The sequence below is a fragment of the Cynocephalus volans genome, chromosome 6 (genome assembly GCF_027409185.1).
Source record: "Cynocephalus volans isolate mCynVol1 chromosome 6, mCynVol1.pri, whole genome shotgun sequence".
Taxonomy (NCBI): Eukaryota; Metazoa; Chordata; class Mammalia; order Dermoptera; family Cynocephalidae; genus Cynocephalus; species Cynocephalus volans.
Genome location: NC_084465.1, coordinates 141292254 through 141309729, shown reverse-complemented (window position 1 = coordinate 141309729; position 17476 = coordinate 141292254). Strand labels below are relative to the sequence as shown.

At 37.0% G+C, this 17476-nt stretch overlaps 1 protein-coding gene across 2 annotated transcripts in view; it reads right to left on the bottom strand.

Moving 5' to 3' along the window:
• The window catches only part of SPAG6 (sperm associated antigen 6), a 67713-nt gene extending 52995 nt beyond the window's left edge, over window positions 1–14718 (bottom strand). The window contains exons 1-2 of one of the 2 annotated variants that reach the window (XM_063100727.1): window positions 14694–14718; window positions 14502–14597 (exon numbers count right to left, since the gene is read on the bottom strand). In XM_063100727.1, coding sequence (XP_062956797.1) covers window positions 14502–14597; window positions 14694–14718 — 121 coding nt within the window. Of the gene's footprint in view, window positions 1–14501; window positions 14598–14693 lie in introns of those variants that run through there. The other variant, XM_063100729.1, reaches the window with a different exon arrangement.
• Window positions 14719–17476: the final 2758 nt, after the last annotated feature.

The window sequence follows — 17476 nt, the reverse complement described above, 5'->3', positions numbered from 1 at the left end:
CAAGCAATAGGAATACACATATGAGTTAAGGTGGTGCCTACTGTCAAAAGACTAATAATATACTGAAGGAGATCATAAAAATAGCCTTAAAATAATCACAACTCTCTTACTTAATTCTTTAAAACACAATGTAGGCCAAATTACTTTGATTTTGCATGCCAGTCGCATATAGGAATCATCAAGAAGAAATGTCAAACATTTCCAATGACAGAAAAACACCAATTTATTCTCGTATTACATGCATGTAATTTATATACATATTACTTCAATCTGCTGTGTTTTTAAAAGATATTTAACATCTCAGCTTCGTTCATTTCAAAAAAAGTAACTGCTAACTGGGCCTTTGGTCCATTTAACTCATAGTAAAGACTTCCTGTTGTCCTGGTTACCTCTTACCTGCTTAGTTTTTTTTTTTAGTTTTTTAATCTTATTAAATTTTTTATCGTGGTAAAATATACATAACAGAATTTATCATTTTAGCCATTTTTAAGTGTACAATTCAGTGGTGTTAAGTACATTCACATTCCCGATGGTGTGCAACCATCACCACTGTCCATTCACAGAACTTCGTCATTCCTAACAGAAACTCTACACCCCATTAAACGATAACTCCCTACTTCTCCCTTTTCCATCCAGCCCCTGGTAACCTCTATTCTACTTTGTCTCTGATTTTGACTAGTCTAAGTACCTCATATAAGTGGAAACATACAATACTTGTCCTTTTTTTATCAGGCTTATCTCAGCATGTTTTCAAGTTTCATTCATGTTCTCGCATGTATCAGAATTTCATTCCTTTTTAAGGCTGAATAATTTTCCACTGTATGTATATAGCACATTTTGTTTATCTGTTGATCTGCTGATGAATACATGGGCTTTGTCCACATTTTGGCTATCGTAAATAATGCTGTTATAAACACTGGTGTACAAGGATCCATTTGAGTCCCTACTTTCACTTCTTTTGGATATATACCTACGAGTGGAACTGCTGGATCAAATGGTAATTCTATGTTCAACTTTTCAAGGAACTGCCAAAATGCTTTCCACAGTGGTTTTACATTCCTACTAGCAAAGCCCTAGGGTTCCAGTTTCTCCATGTCCTCATCAACACTTGTCATTTTTTGGTTTGGTTTGGTTTTTTTAGAATAGCTACCCTAATGGGTGTTAGTGGTATGTCACTGTGGTTTTGATTTGCATTTCCCTATATGACTAGTGATGTTGAGCACCTTTCTGTGTGCTTATTGGGCATTTACATATCCTTCTTGGAAAACTATAATCTATTCAACTTCTTTGCCCATATTTGAATTGTTTTGTTGTTGAGTTGTAGGAGTTCTTTACATATTCTAGATATCAATCTCCTATCAGATCTGTGCTTTGCAAATATTTCTCCCACTCTGTGGATTGTCTTTACACTCTCTTGATAATGATTCCCTTCTTTGTTTTTTCAGATTTAAAGTAATTTCTATGATTTATTTTTTTACGTTCTATAATTCTATTAAAAAATTATCACAAACTCATAAAACATGTTAGATATTTCTTACCATAAATTTTATAAAGCTTTAAAAATTAAAATTTCAACAATGTTTTATTTTAATCTAAAGCTGTGTTCTATGTGACCATTTATTATGAACTGCTACTATAGTTCATTCAAGTTTTGGAAGAACTAATTTTTGCATATAATTAACCAATTACACACTAAAGGATTCACCTTTGACTGTTACCATCTGACTCAGTCATTCTGTTTCGGGTCCAATGAGAATATAATAGAAACTTTATGCTTTAGAAATAGAAGGAATCTCTTGCCCTGCTTGTTGTATGACTGCCTATTTTGAGAGGTAGCAGAGTAAGCATGACTTAAAAGCATGACTCTAGAGGGAGACTGACTGGATTAAAATCAGGGCTCTGCCACTTGATGTGGGACCTTGGCAAGTTTACTTAACATCTCTGTGCCTCATCTCCTCATATGTAAAATGGTGACAAATACTAGGACTACTCATAAGGTTGTTGTGAGAATTAAAAGAGTTAAAATTTCTAAAATGCTGGGAAGATTAGGTGGGACATAATAAACACCTCTGAGTGCTTGATAAATAAAAGGGCTAAAGGAATCAGTTTCCTAAGTTGACTGTATTTTTCTACATATTTTGTTATTACATATTTTATTATTATTAGTGAATGACTCATTACTTAATTAATTCCTTTCATTGCAATGGAAAAATATTTAAGGTTCCGTGACTGCATAGATTGTGTCTTTTTTACCATATTTTTCAGAATTACTATGGAATGAATAACTCATTCAATAAATATCTATTAAGAATATACAAGGTGATATACAAATTCAATGCAATCCCCATCAAAATTCCAAAGACATTTTTCTCAGAAATGGAAAGAACAATCCAGACATTTATATGGAATAATAAAAGACCATGCATAGCCAAAGCAATTCTGAGCAAAAAAAATAAGCTGGAGGCATAACACTACCCGACTTTAAGCTATACTACAAAGCTATAATAACCAAAACAGTATGGTACTGGCATAAAAACAGACTCACTGACCAATGGAATAGAATAGACAATCCAGAAATCAACCCACACACTTATTGCCATCTGATCTTTGACAAAGGCACCAAGCCTATTCACTGGCGAAGGGACTGCCTCTTCAGCAAATGGTGCTCGGATAACTGGATATCCATATGCAGGAGAATGAAACTAGACCCATACCTCTCACCATATACTAAAATCAACTCAAAATGGATTAAGGATTTAAATATACACCCTGAAACAATAAAACTTCTTAAAGAAAACATAGGAGAAACACTTCAGGAAATAGGACTGGACACAGACTTCATGAATACGACCCTAAAAGCACAGGCAACCAAAGGAAAAATAAACAAATGGGATTATATCAAACTAAAAAGCTTCTGCACAGCAAAAGAAACAATTAACAGAGTTAAAAGACAACCAACAGAGTGGGAGAAAATATTTGCAAAATATACATCTGACAAAGGATTAATATCCAGAATATACAAGGAACTCAAACAACTTTATAAGAAGAAAACAAGCAACACAATTAAAAAATGGGCAAAAGAGCTAAGTAGGCATTTCTCTAAGGAAGATATACAAATGGCCAACAGACATATGAAAAAATGCTCAACATCACTCAGCATCCGGGAAATGCAAATCAAAACCACATTGAGATACCATCTAACCCCAGTTAGGATGGCTAAAATCCAAAAGACTCTGAACAATAAATGCTGGCGAGGTTGCGGAGAAAAAGGAACTCTCATACATTGTTGGTGGGACTGCAAAATGGTGCAGCCTCTATGGAAAATGGTATGGAGGTTCCTCAAACAATTGCAGATAGATCTACCATACGACCCAGCTATCCCACTGTTGGGAATATATCCAGAGGAATGGAAATCATCAAGTCGAAGGTATACCTGTTCCCCAATGTTCACTGCAGCACTCTTTACAATAGCCAAGAGTTGGAACCAGCCCAAATGTCCATCATCGGATGAGTGGATACGGAAAATGTGGTACATCTACACAATGGAATACTACTCAGCTATAAAAACGAATGAAATACTGCCATTTGCAACAACATGGATGGACCTTGAGAGAATTATATTAAGTGAAACGAGTCAGGCACAGAAAGAGAAATACCACATGTTCTCACTTATTGGTGGGAGCTAAAAATTAATATATATATTCACACACACACACACACACAAAAAAAAAACCAGGGGGGGGAAGAAGATATAACAACCACAATTACTTGAAGTTGATACAACAAGCAAACAGAAAGGACACTGTTGGGGGGGAGGGAGGAGAGGGAGGAGGGAGGGAGGTTTTGGTAAGGGGCAACAATAATCAACCACAATGTATATCGGCAAAATAAAAGTTAAAATAAATAAATAAATAAATAAATAAATAACCCCCCCATAAAAATAATAATAATAAAAAAATGAATAACTCAAAAAACAAAACAAAACAAAACAAAGAATATACAAGGTGTTGAAAACACAATTGTTCTTGACCCTCAAGGAACTTATAAAAAGGTGGTGAGAGATAATCCCAACACATTGTGATGTGTGCAACTACAGGAGGAGTAGAGGGTGCTCTGCAAACACACAACAGAGCATCTAGCACAGGCTTTGAGGGACACTGGGGAGGAACGCAAAGGGAAGTGACATCGAATTTAGAACTGAAGGCTTTTAGGCAGACTGCCTGCTAAAAAACTTGGAGAGGGTAGACAGGGGAAGTACTAGAGAGTATTCCAACCAGAAGGAACTGTATAAACAAAGCTCAGAAGCAAAAAGAGTTTGATATGTTGACAAAACTGAGAATGCAGCATGACTACAGTGCAAGAAAGGAGACACGAGGCTGGACGAAGGTTAAGAAATAAACAGACAAAAGTCCTGAAGTATCCAATAAACTATTTGAACTTTATCTGAACATTAATGTCAGTGCAGTGACAGGATCAAATCTGCAGTTTGTAAAGAAGGATCAGTTTGATTACAGTGGGGAGAAAGGGTGACAAGGGACAAGACAGGAGGCAGAAGATCACTTAGGAAGCCACTGTAGGAACTGAGCCAGGTATGAAGATAGCCTGGGGAATAGTAATGATAAAAGGGAAGGAAAAAAGTGAAAAGTCTAAGAAGACAGAAGACAAAATGATTATTGTGAAGAAGAGGGAGGAATCAGGGATACTTTCAAATTTCTGGTTTGGACAAGGGATACATGATTGCTGCAGACTGTTAAAGACGCCTCAATAAATCCATTTTGGCCTGAAACATAAAGAGGGAGGGGTGAAGTGACAAGAGATAAAGTTAGAAAGATTGGTTGGGGCCAGATCAAATTTGGCTGCAGGACAAATAAAGATTTTGTGATTTTATTCTAAATGGAATGGAAGCTATTGGGGAGCTTTACTGTTTGCCCCACTTACTCTCACAGAAGTGAATAAATGACAACAAAGACTGTGGATAAGGCCTAGGTCTACCATGTATGGCCGTGCAGGCTGTGTACTGCACAGATCCAGGGGATGCCATTCACATAGATCATGATATAAATGACACCCATGAAGTTGTGCAAAGCATGGCAGCTATCCTTGACATAGCACGGTATGTGATCTCTGGTTTGTTTTAGGTAAATAAATGTCTTATCTCCTAAGTAAAATAACAAACATCTCTAGAGCAGAGCTCATGTTTTAAACTTCTTTTCTAGTCTTCAAATTACCTAGCACGGTTCTGAATATACAGCTAGCCCTTATTTAAAACACTTGCAGTCTTGGCCCTAGAAACTACCATGCACTTTGATTTTACTACTCTAAGCATTACATATTCTCCTACTACAGTGTAACTCTAATGACACTTACAAGCCTTACTCTAATAGATTTTTAAATATTTATTTATATAATAATTATTACATTTATGTGACTATTTTTTTACAAAAGCAAGTTTCACAATACCGATGAATTGTATAACACGTTCTCATTTCCTTCACTGGTCATTTTTTACTTGAAAATATTTGTTTCCCCCTCGCCTTTTTTAGAATAAAAATTTTCAGGCCTTGATTTGGTTTCTTCCAGCCTCTATAATTATATACCCCTGACCACTATTCCTAAATTTTGGTATCACTTATCTATTTGCCTTGTTTTTTTGTGAAATACTTTTTCACTGCCATAATTCTAAATTCAACCATGATTTAAAATGTTATATCCCTTATAACATATGCAGAGTCATGTAATTTATTTAAAGGGTCAGAACAAATCCCCAAAAGGACGGTCTTTCTACATAGAATTCAATTGTAATGGTAAATAATTCAAGAAATGATTATGAACAAGAATAGTCTGTTTTCTCCTTTCAAATTTATTCTCATTAGCTATCATATCTTCTGAGTTTTGTTCTATGATTCAGTGTTAATTCAGTTGTTTGTGAGTGAAGGGCTACCACACCTATGTCACTGTTGAACGGGGAGGAGTAAGAGGAAGATGGGACAGAGACCAGTGACAGCAGCTGGCAACACTTCTCGGAAGGCAAGGAAGCACATTACTAAGTTACTTACTTATTTAACAAATACTTATACAGTATTTCCCATGTGCCAGTCTCTCCCCTAAGAAATTTACAAATAGTAACCCATTTAATCCTCATTACAATCCTATGAGGTAGATACTATTTATGGTTCTAGAGCTAGGCTTTCCTCTTCTCCTCCCTGCTGTCAATCACATAATCATTTACCAATGAAAACTGGCCTATGTGTCAGATCCAGAATGCATACCGAAGGGTATAATCTGTTGAATTCACATTATTCTGCCATTAGCATTATCACAGTTGTCTTCCATGATTATTGTATTAAACCCAAATTCCATACATTTTCTCAGTGCACCTGTCTTGACTCTTGACTAGATCATATCCACCACTGGTCTATTTGTGAGATTTTAAAGTGAGTGAGTGAGAATGCAAAGCATAAAACTTATGATAAGTTCAATTTACATTATACTCTAGATAAAATGATATGAACTCACATGTTTATAACTATATGCAGAAATAGAAAATGGGCTTTTAATATAGTTTTTAAATGAACATGTAAGTTCTATATATCCAAACCTTTCTTTCCAGCTAAGATCTCTCTCTCAAACTCCAGGCCTCTGTACCCAAACTGCTTACTATAGTCATTGACACGTGGATATCCCAGACTCTTCAACCTCAACACTGTATAAGAGTGAAATCACCATTTCTCTCTGCTTTTTGTATCCCTTTTCTCTGTTAATAGTGCTAATGTGCTCAAGACCAGAAGCCTGAGAGTCATCTTGAATTCATCTCTCTCCTCACCTGACCCTGTCCCCTTCTCCTAAGTCACTAAATCCTGAAGACTTTACTTCTTTAATATCTTATCCAACATGACTACTATAGCAGAAATAGACACCTGGCCTTCCTGAACTTGTCTTAATCCCCTCCAATCTATTCTCTACACTACTGCTAAAATCATCTTTCTAAAACACAGAATAGATCACATCATTCCTCTAAATTAAAACCTTTCAATGGCTTTCCATCAACTTAAGGAGGTCCTTCCTAATTAGGCTTGTTTTCCGCTCTAGCCACAACTGACTGTCCTCTCCCTTACCCTATCACCTCAAGCCACAACCATTCCTAAACATTGGCCTTTCCCACCCAGTGCCACCTCTTCTCTTGCCTTTGTGTCTTCACACATAACATTCCCTCTATCCGAATGCAGTTTCATCTGGCTAACTCCTAGGACATTCAGCACTAATGATAACACCTCCTCCTAGATGTCTTCCTTGAACAGTACCCCTCATTCCCAAATGTTGAGTTAGGGAATCTTCACATCTTCAGATAAACAGTCATTTATTTATATATCTTTCCATTAGCAAATAAGCTGCTAAAGGGCAGAGACTATGCCTTCTATTTTTGCACGATCAGCATCTAAGCATTCATCGGGCACTTGGACCTCAATAAACATTCATTGAATGATGAACAAACTAACTGTGAAAAATTATGTCTCTCTTTTCAGGTAAATTTTAATTAGAATAAAAACTAAATGGATACAATTATATTCAGTTATTTTCTTTTTAGGTATAAGTCAGGTAGATGAATGGCACTGACTATTAGCATAAATTCATAAAGCTTTAAGGAACTCAGATGGGTCATTTAAACTGTTCCCTAACCTAAAATCACCCTATATAGACATAATTCTCTTTTAATTTGGAAGTCTTCTAGAGAGCTTCCAATTTTGAATCAGTCCTGTCGTTCACTAATGTGTTTTCTCTTTTACAGTATATTCCTACTACATACATATGTCTGCAAAAGATTGGAATGTCTAGGAATGAAGCAGTATAGAGAATAGACGGACAGTACCAAAAAGAGTATCTTCTCCAAGAAATTTCATGGGCAATATTTGAAAAGGAAATATTTGGAAGGAAACAGTTTAAAAAATCTATCTTCAGATAATTGTTTATTTTATTCATACTTCAACTACTGTAAAATTTTTGAGATAGTTTACTATAAAGGATATAAATACAAAGATAATAATTAAGAGCAATGTAGTGGGAAAGAGGGACTGATAATTTCTTCAGAAACACAGGTTAAGGATAGCAGGTGCAACTGAGCTCTAAATATAGCACTGAGTTTTCTGGCAGCAAAAGTAAAAAGAGAAACACTTTGTGAAATAGAAGGAAGCAGAAACAATTTTTTCCTGAAATTTCAGATCTACCAACCTAGCTTGACATATAATAGTTAATATCTGTGGAATAAACAAGGTTATCTTTACATATAAAAAACACTTAACAACAAGATGGACAATGTCTTAATTGATAGATTTAAAGAAGCTAGAGAAAATCTAAGTGCCTATTTTTCAAAATAAGCCCTCAATTTTTAAAAAAGGGGAATATTATTAAGCTAAGAATGTCTACAAAGATATTTCTATGTAAAACTAATATAATCTAGTCTATGTGCATACTTTAATAGTGATTCTAACTTGACACAGGTACAGAACTTACATAACAATATTTAGAAAAGTGAATAGAGATCATTTCCTTTGCAGACATACACATGCACACACACACATGCACAAATATCACTTGTTTTCAGCTAGATTTTTAACAGAACCTAAATAAGCAATAAATTTAAATTGAGCCATCTTTATGATAGAGAGCATGGGATATATGGCAAAACCAGTATTTCCCTAAAAATTAGGGGAGTCTGACATGTATTTATGTGGGCCATCTCACTACAAGGCAAAGCTAAAATTTTTCTCAAGATTTAGCTTTGGATTTCTCCTAGGGCCAATACAACTACTCAATAAAAATCCCAATGTTCTGCCCCCAATGAACAATGAAAAGTACTTCACACAAAGTATGATTAGATAAAAAAACAAAAGGAAGTTTTAAGTACACACACATCAATGAATCAACAAATATCAAGTGCCTGCCCTCTATTGTACTCTATCTACCTTATGTGTTCTCAGAGGCCCAGGAGAGTGGTCAGTAAATCACAGGGCAGCAGGCCACCCTGGGCTTTGAATAAGAATCCTCTAGACTGTCCTTAAGTTAGGCAGGTTCTCTGTCCAACAACTCTGTGAAGCACTATCTTGGTTCTCAACTTCCAGTGGATTATAGACTTTTCTGGCAGTGTTTTTGAAGATCTCTTGATTTGATAAGACTTTTCTTAGGAGTCAGAGGAAGCCTATAGGTCTTCTGAGGCTCTAAGGCCAGCTTAAACCCTAATTACTACTACTACTTCCTCAAACCTCCAGGTATTTATCAATTAAAGTTAGTCCTCCATATCTGGCCTCCACTCAAACTCCCACGATGGACCTCAAGGAGACCTCAAAAGCCACCGAGTTTCACAATTATTGGACATCCACTGATACCCAAAGACCTAAACAGAGGACTTGTTTCACCAGATAACATTAAGGTTTATTAGGTGCTCCTAGAATCATCGATATACAGTTTATTAATACATATAAGGTAAAGCAGAGAGAGCACAAGACCAGGCAGCAATTAAAAAACGGGTTCTAGGGCTGGCCCGTGGCTCACTTGGGAGAGTGTGGTGCTGATAACACCAAGGCCAAGGGTTCGGATCCCTATATAGGGATGGCCAGTTAGCTCACTTGGGAGAGCGTGGTGCTGACAACACCAAGTCGAGGGTTAAGATCCTCTTACCGGTCATCTCTAAATACATACATACATACATACATACACACATACATACATACATACATACATACATACATACATAATGCGTTCTAGTCTCAGTTTGACCACTAACTTGCTTTGTGATGAGAACAATTATCTAACCTTCTTTGGCCTTAATTATCCACACTACTCTACTTACCTGAGCTGTTATAAGAATCTAATTTTTAAGAGATGTAAAAACACTTAGAAAACCCGTTACTCCTTCCTTCATTCTATTTAAACATTTTGAACATCTACTCTCTGCTAAGCATTATGCCAGGCATGGAATTTACAGTTAGTAAGGAAAAGAGAAACTAAATTATTACAATTCTGATAAGTACTATGAAAGAGAAATACTAGGAGCATAAATCAAGAAACTTAACTTACTCTGAGGGTCAGGGATGGCTTCCCTGAGGAATCAACATAACAGAGTCATAAAGAATGAGTAGAAATTAGGCAGAGAAGTGTAGGAAAATGTTGCAGGCAGAAGTGTAAAGGCTTTGCAGCAATATTTAAATGCAAAATAGAATTATGGAATACTTAAATAACTTTTCAAAAACTTTTGAAAAAATTAAAAATGTAATCTGTAACATTAAAATTTAACCTACAAAACTTGCCATTTTTAAGCCCTACCTTCTTATAGACTCATCTATAGCTTGGATTATTTTGTTAATTGTCCAGTTTTCCCTAAAACAAACAAGCAAACAAACAAAAAAAAAAAACCCCCACTAGACCCTAGCCCTTGGTCTGTTATTTTCTACTATGTACCAATGCTCAGACAGCAAAACAGATAAATGTCCATCTAGGAACGGTGGTTTGGAACACAGCATAAATTTCTGAATAATCTTTTGGTGTTAGATATATTCTTAGGTGCACACAAATTCAGACTTTTTATAGCTCCCTGGCATATTTTCCATTTAAGCATATGTAATAAACCTCTCTATCCCTCTATTAAAAAAAAAAAAAAGTCAGTGCTTTGAGTTATCTTTTACATTCACAATTGTAAGACTCCTTTTATATTGGTAAAATACATCAGATTTAAATAGCATGATTGGTTAATTTTTTTGAAGTTGCTCTGCTATTTTTCTCTTTAGATTCAATATCCTTTAGAACAGCAGGTTTTGTAAGACAATCATGGTACATGTACATACCAAGATGTTTTAAGATGTTATAAATGCTTACTAGGGGCTTTTCCTTCTCAGAGCATATTGAGGTACTAGTAGTTAATCTGAAGATTTTCACCCTGCTCCAGACACATGTAATTTAAAATCATTTTATGTCAACAGCATATATTACTTATTTTCTTGAATTCTGAACCCATTAAATTGTCTCCATCTATGAATTAGCTTAGTATAGATGAATATTTAAAGTATTATGCAAATTTCTTTATTCCTACTTTCTAAAAATATGCATAATTACTGATTTGCCATTCTTTATTCTTTCACTATAGGTTACACATAAAATATTATAAGATAGTATTTTAAAACTTTATCTCTGCTTATATAAATAGCTCTTTCCAATGTAACATATTTTATGTAGCTAAGCAATTTAAAAATAATTTTCTTGGAGCTTTTATTGGCTTATTTCAGAATACCTCCTGAACTGACCTGAGAATGTTCTGGTATTCCAATATGCCACAAACATGTTTCTTATATTTTATAACTAACCCAACACTTCCAATTGCTGAAGTTTTACAATTGGTAGAAGTAACAATGTTTTATCTCTTCTATTAGTCATGTGTTACTGATTATTCAGAGAGGGGAAGTATCAAAATTCATTTATAAATAGCTGCATGATGTAATGGTTCAAACATACAGGATTTGAGTGTACATAAAGAGATTTTATAAAAATGTTAAGCTTTTTAATGTATTCATATGTGTTCTTTTGATTTAGAATGAATAAAACCTCGATGAGAAAAAAAATTCTCAAGGTTATAGACATTTTGTACATAGTTCTTCTAGTAACAATTTTATTTTGAAATCATTCTTTTCCAAATACTCTAAAGAGCTCTTGTAACATTTTGATTTGATAGTTACATTGGACATACTTAATAAGGCAAATTTTCTCATTAGCACATCAAAACACAATGGAAAAGATCAGAGATTTTAAATGAAATAAAACTGTTGATAATTTTCATCTTTAATATTCATTTCATATAGAATTAGTTCAAAAATTCTTAACAAGGGAATTACTGGTTTGATCATGATGCCTATATAGAAAATGTTTTCACATTATCTTGGATCCATGATACATATTTACTAAAACAGTATATTAGGGGGAAAAATGAGAAAAAACAAAATCTTCCTAGATATGTGGACAGTATGTCAAAATCAGGAGTAAAATGCATTGGTACCTTATGCTGCCAAAATTAAGGCACTTGACTGAAAAAGCACTTGATCATAATACATAATTGATACATACATATTGTGGCTCACTTGAAAGCATTCTTAAGTCCATGGTAATTTTTTTAAAAAAGAATAAACCATTTGAATGGTCAAGTTAATTGACTCTTAAGAAAGAAAAGTTTTCATAATAAAGCTTTCAGGTTTTTTTTAATTAAAAAATAAATATATTGGAATATTCATGACCTGTCTCTATTTTAAATTACTAAAGGAATGTTTAAATTGAATCTAGATAGCACGAAATATGTTAAAAATAATTTCCTCAGGAAAAGAAAAGCTTAGCATGCCATCAAGATATTGGTCAAGAACAGAGAATTTTGAAACATTCAAGTTATATTCCTTTTGTATTCCATTCCTTCATAACACAAGACCATAAGTATAGAATGTCATGTGTAAGACACTTACACTTTGGTGGTCACATAGCCTGCCAGTTTGGAGTAAATTCCATAGTATACATTGTACTCTTATGGAAAGAAGTAATCTGCTACTACTATACTACAAAATCCATATCTTAAGTGTTATGTGTACTTCAATATTTCAGTATTACATTTTAAAAATAACATCAATTATTTTAGTTTGGCTGTATATATATTGTAGAGAAAGTAAATCTTTGTAAATAGTAAATGTCAATTCACAAAGGCCATTGAGTAGGATTGAAAGAAAAAACAAACTTAAAAAGTAACTGTATGTAAAAATGCAATATGCTGTAATAAACTTAAATTAGTCTGCATATATGAAACACTGTGTGCCCAGTATTGTTCTGGGTACTTTGAGGAGTATGAGTGCACGCGCGTGCGCGCGCGCGCGCACACACGCACACACGCACACACACACACACACACACACAGAAGAAAATTAATCCATGTGAAACAACTACAGAACAAAATATTATCCATTTTGACATGACAACATTTTAGAAATGAGCAACAGATTAGTGGTTGCCCAGGTTTAGGGACAGCAAAAGGTGGGTATGATCATAAAGGGGCAACACAAGGGATCCTTGTGATGATGAAAGTGTTCTGCATCTGGGCTGTGGTGGTGGTGGTGGATACACCTGGTATAAAATTGTATAGAACAAAACAAACACACAAACACAGTAAGTACAATTAAAACTGGGGAACCTAAATAAGATCCATGGATTTTTATCAGCGTCAACATTCTGGTTGTGATATTGTTCTACAGTTTTGCAAGATATTACCATTGTAAAGGGTACACAGAATCTCTCTGTATTATTCCTTACAACTGTATGTGAATCTATGATTATCTCAGACTGAAGGTTGTTTTTAGAAATTATAAAATACACTTTCTCCGTTCTTGATATATCTCCTCCCCCCAATAAAAAACACACAAAGAACAAACGCCAAAATCCCAGGGACAAAAGAAATAACCACATAGGTGCAATAGTGATTCCCATCAAAGAAACCCAGAGTAAACAATATGTCTAAATATTCTTGCTCTGTCAATATGTTCTTAATTTTCTTTTAATCATGTGTTGATTTAAATCAGTTTTAAAGATCACATCCTATAAACTGAAGATTCTCAGAACACAGTAGTGATAAAATGCAGTTCAGATGGTGGTGGAATCATTCTCAATCAAAAATATACGAGGGAGAGGAAAAGAAAGAGAGAACCACCTTCATCTTCTGTATCTGTTATGTGAACAGAGAAGAAGCAAATCCCCACCCCACCCCACCCCAGCTCGCTCTCTAGAGTCTGCACGAGTTCGGACTGAGGGGTAGACTAAGAGCACATAAGGATTTCGCGAAGCCAGGTCTTTACCAACTCCGAATCTCTTGGGAAAGATTCAAGCATATCATTCCCTTCACAAATGCAAGACAAGAAGTGATGTGTACACCCGTCTGGAATTCCTTTGCTGTGAAGAAGTCGAAGGTGATCAAAGGCAGGGGGACATGCAGCGGCACCCGGATAAAACAGGTCTGATTGGGGTAGATTCCCATTCACGTAAAATGACTTCCAGGCAATTCGTATGACCTTGACTTTCAACCTGATACTTGCTTTGATTACAATGAAGACGGAAATAGGGACATCGGGCCCCTCTCACACCAATCTCGAAGTTTTACCCTCTCGGCCTCACCCCCAAACACCCGCTACTGAGACCGAGAGCTTCTACAGCCTTCCAGGTGGGCTGGAGCAACTTAGAGACGTCGTTCTCCCGTCTCCACCCCGCCACACCCCAGAAGCTCAGCCGCAGGAGAGCGGGGCGGCCAGCAGCTGGGGCGACGTGGGGGACTGGGGACCCGGGGCCGGGCGAGGCCAGGAGTGGGGGACGATGAGAGGCTGGGGATACCGGGCGAGGGGCGAGAGGGCCGAGGGCGCAGGGGGACTAGGGCCCGGAGTGCGGGGCTCAGCGAGGCCAGGAGCACGGGGTGACGCGGGGTCGGGGTGAGGGCTCACCCGCGTTCTGCAGCGTCTCGATGTTTTGGGGTCTGGTCGCCAGCTCCGCAACCATCTGCACGAACTGGGTCCGGGCTTTCTGGTACTGCTCGAACACTGCGGGGGAGAGAGCCGGTGGAGCTGGCCCGGTCGCCGCCGTCGTCCCCCTCGCCCGCCCGCCCGTCGGGGCGCCCCGGCCGCCCCAGGCCCTACCTTGCAGCACCTGCCTGTGACTCATGGCGCCCGCAGCCGCTCTCGGCCCTCGACAAGCCCGGCGGCGACGCGTCCCGCCCGCGCCCAGCCTGCGAGACCGCCGAGGGGGCGACCGCGGCGACGGCGCTGCCTCGGACGGGATCCGTTCCTCTGTGTACCCGCGTCTCCCGGGCAACCGACCGGAACCGGAACGTGGCCGTCTCGCGGCGACGGCCGGTCCCGGGCGTGACGTCACGGCCACGGTGTCCGGGCGCCCCGCGCGGGGCTGCGGCGCGAAGACGGCCAAGCCCGAGGGAACCCCGCCTGCGGGGACTACCAGTGCGCCGGACTCGCCAAACCGCTGCAGGGACCGTGCGCCGTCGGGTGTCACCACCGCGTCGGGCAGGCGCTAGGTACAGGCGCCCGCCAGGAGACATTGCGACCCCAGACCGGCGTCGGGAGCTCCTCGCGCCGAGGGCGCCTGGTTCAAGTGCGGCGAAACCAGTAAACTGCAGCAGTGGAGCTGTCTTAGCTTCACCAGTCAAGAGAAACCTCACGCGCCTTGTGTCATCTGATAAATACATTATTGTCAATGCACCCCTAAAGTCAGTGTTTCCCTTTTTAATCCACCTTTCATCTACTTGGCATTTCTGGTTTCAGAACTCCCTGGACATTCACGACAACCATGTTCACACACTTAATGACACGTATGGAAAGCATTGAGTGAGCACTCCTATGTATTCAATGAGAAAAGAAGATGAGGAAGCAATCAATATTAATGTCCTGCCTTCCGTGATTTTCTCTTAATTACTACTAATTTTGCTATTTCCTCACTCATATGTGATTTTTTGAACACTTTGTCTTTTAAGTTCAGGCTTCATTTTGTTGTTGAATGACATTTCCAAAAGAAAGGGAGAGACCACCTTTACCTGGAAAGCGAGACTTCCCTAGCTTATATAACTTGAACTCTTTACCCAGTTTCTTTTAATAAAATTTAGGTACTTAGTCTATCATTGGTTTCTAGTTTTTCTTTGAAAACTATATACCAAATGTTTCAATGACAGGTGTCAACTTTAAATGTTTGTCCATCAGAAACTACAACTTCACCAGGTGTCAAGTGGGTAGAAAGCCACAGCTGCTGCTGAGTAGTGACAAGACAGGAAACCTCTTGGTATTTCTTCTTCAATAGAAGGGAGCTTGCAAACTTAGCTGGTTCCTATATTTGGAGTGAGTCCTCTATAACAATCTTTGAGATCTCATCCTGACCTGACCTCTCTGATGAAGTCCTGGAATTTTGTGGAGTCCCAAATAGTTGGGGAATGGACCAGCAATGAGGGAGAGAAATAAGTGTGTTTAGTCGGGTCTGATACTCCCAGAGCAGTACAAATCTTTTGTTTCTGCAGTTCAGAAGCCAGTGATAACCATGCTCCCTTAACTTTAAACCATAATTTCCACAATGATCTCTACATTCCCTAAGAGAACAGGTCCTTTAAAATTAAAGTTGTTGTGTGTCCCCATTTAGAGATGGGGAAGGGGGAGATTAAGTAAATCATTAAGAGTGCAGAAAGACTGTAGAAATCTTATTTTCAGTTCTTTGTTGCATTATGGAAAAAAAAAAAATCCCCGTAAAGCTAAAAGGTTCCATATTTGGTTTCAGTCCTTAAATAACCAATTCAAACTCCTCAGCTAGTACAGCTGCCATTTTTAGTAATTGTTTTGCTATGTATTTTCTACTTTAAAGGTATTAAGAGCTCAATAGTAAAAAAAAAAAAGGTCTAAACCTATAAACATAACACAGTCTACTTAGGGGACACTACAAACTTTGAAAACTTGAGTTCAAATGGTATGTAAATTATTTAAACTACAGAATGAGTATTTGTCATTAACAATGTATATGAATTAAATTGTGTTTTTCCTGATAAAGACACAAAATAGGATGCCTATCTGAAATTGGACATATTAAAGAAGGTAGAACTTTGTTCTTTATTCTGTTCTATTTTCTATTCTTTTTTGGGTAAAGTCTTTAAAGTTAAATGGAGAAATTTAACATAGAATGATTATAATATGTAATAAAATTGTTAGTAATTCAAATATAAAATATGGCAAACAGATTATTTTTACTGACAAGAAAACCAATCTATATTTTCTGACCCATTTTCAACTTACTAACTTTAAAACAAAATACCATTTTGTTTTACAAAGTTAAATGAATGCCCCATGATTACACACATATCTCTAAGCTAGCAGTTAAGCAGTGAAAATGAAAACTATTCAAAGGGATACTTAATTAAAACATAAAGAGTGTTATTAAACTAAGATTACTGTTCTTAAAGTACCAGCTGACTTTAGAGATGTACAACATACTTGACACATAAAACTATACATTTGATTGAGAATGAAAACATTATCTGAACAACTTGGAAAAGTGTTTCCATGAAAGGTTTGTTTGAAAACTTTTGGCTCCTTTTGTAAAATGCTCATCATATGTAACTTCACAATTATTTTTTCACTTAATTACTTCTTTATTTTTTATAAAAAATGAGACTGAAAAAGACAACAGTATAAAGCTAATTTTAAAAATCCTGTTCTGTTTCTCTTTACAAATCTCCTTTGAGAATTCAGCAAATTCCATTATCATGGGAATATATACTACAAATACCTAAAGGAGGCTTTGCTAATTTTTACATGTATTTTTTTCTCCAGCTCCTAGTTGAATTTTAAAAATCAAAGCTTTATATATGTTAATTAGATATTAACATCCACATTTGAAAAACAGTTGTTGAGGGGAATCAACCATGTGTATA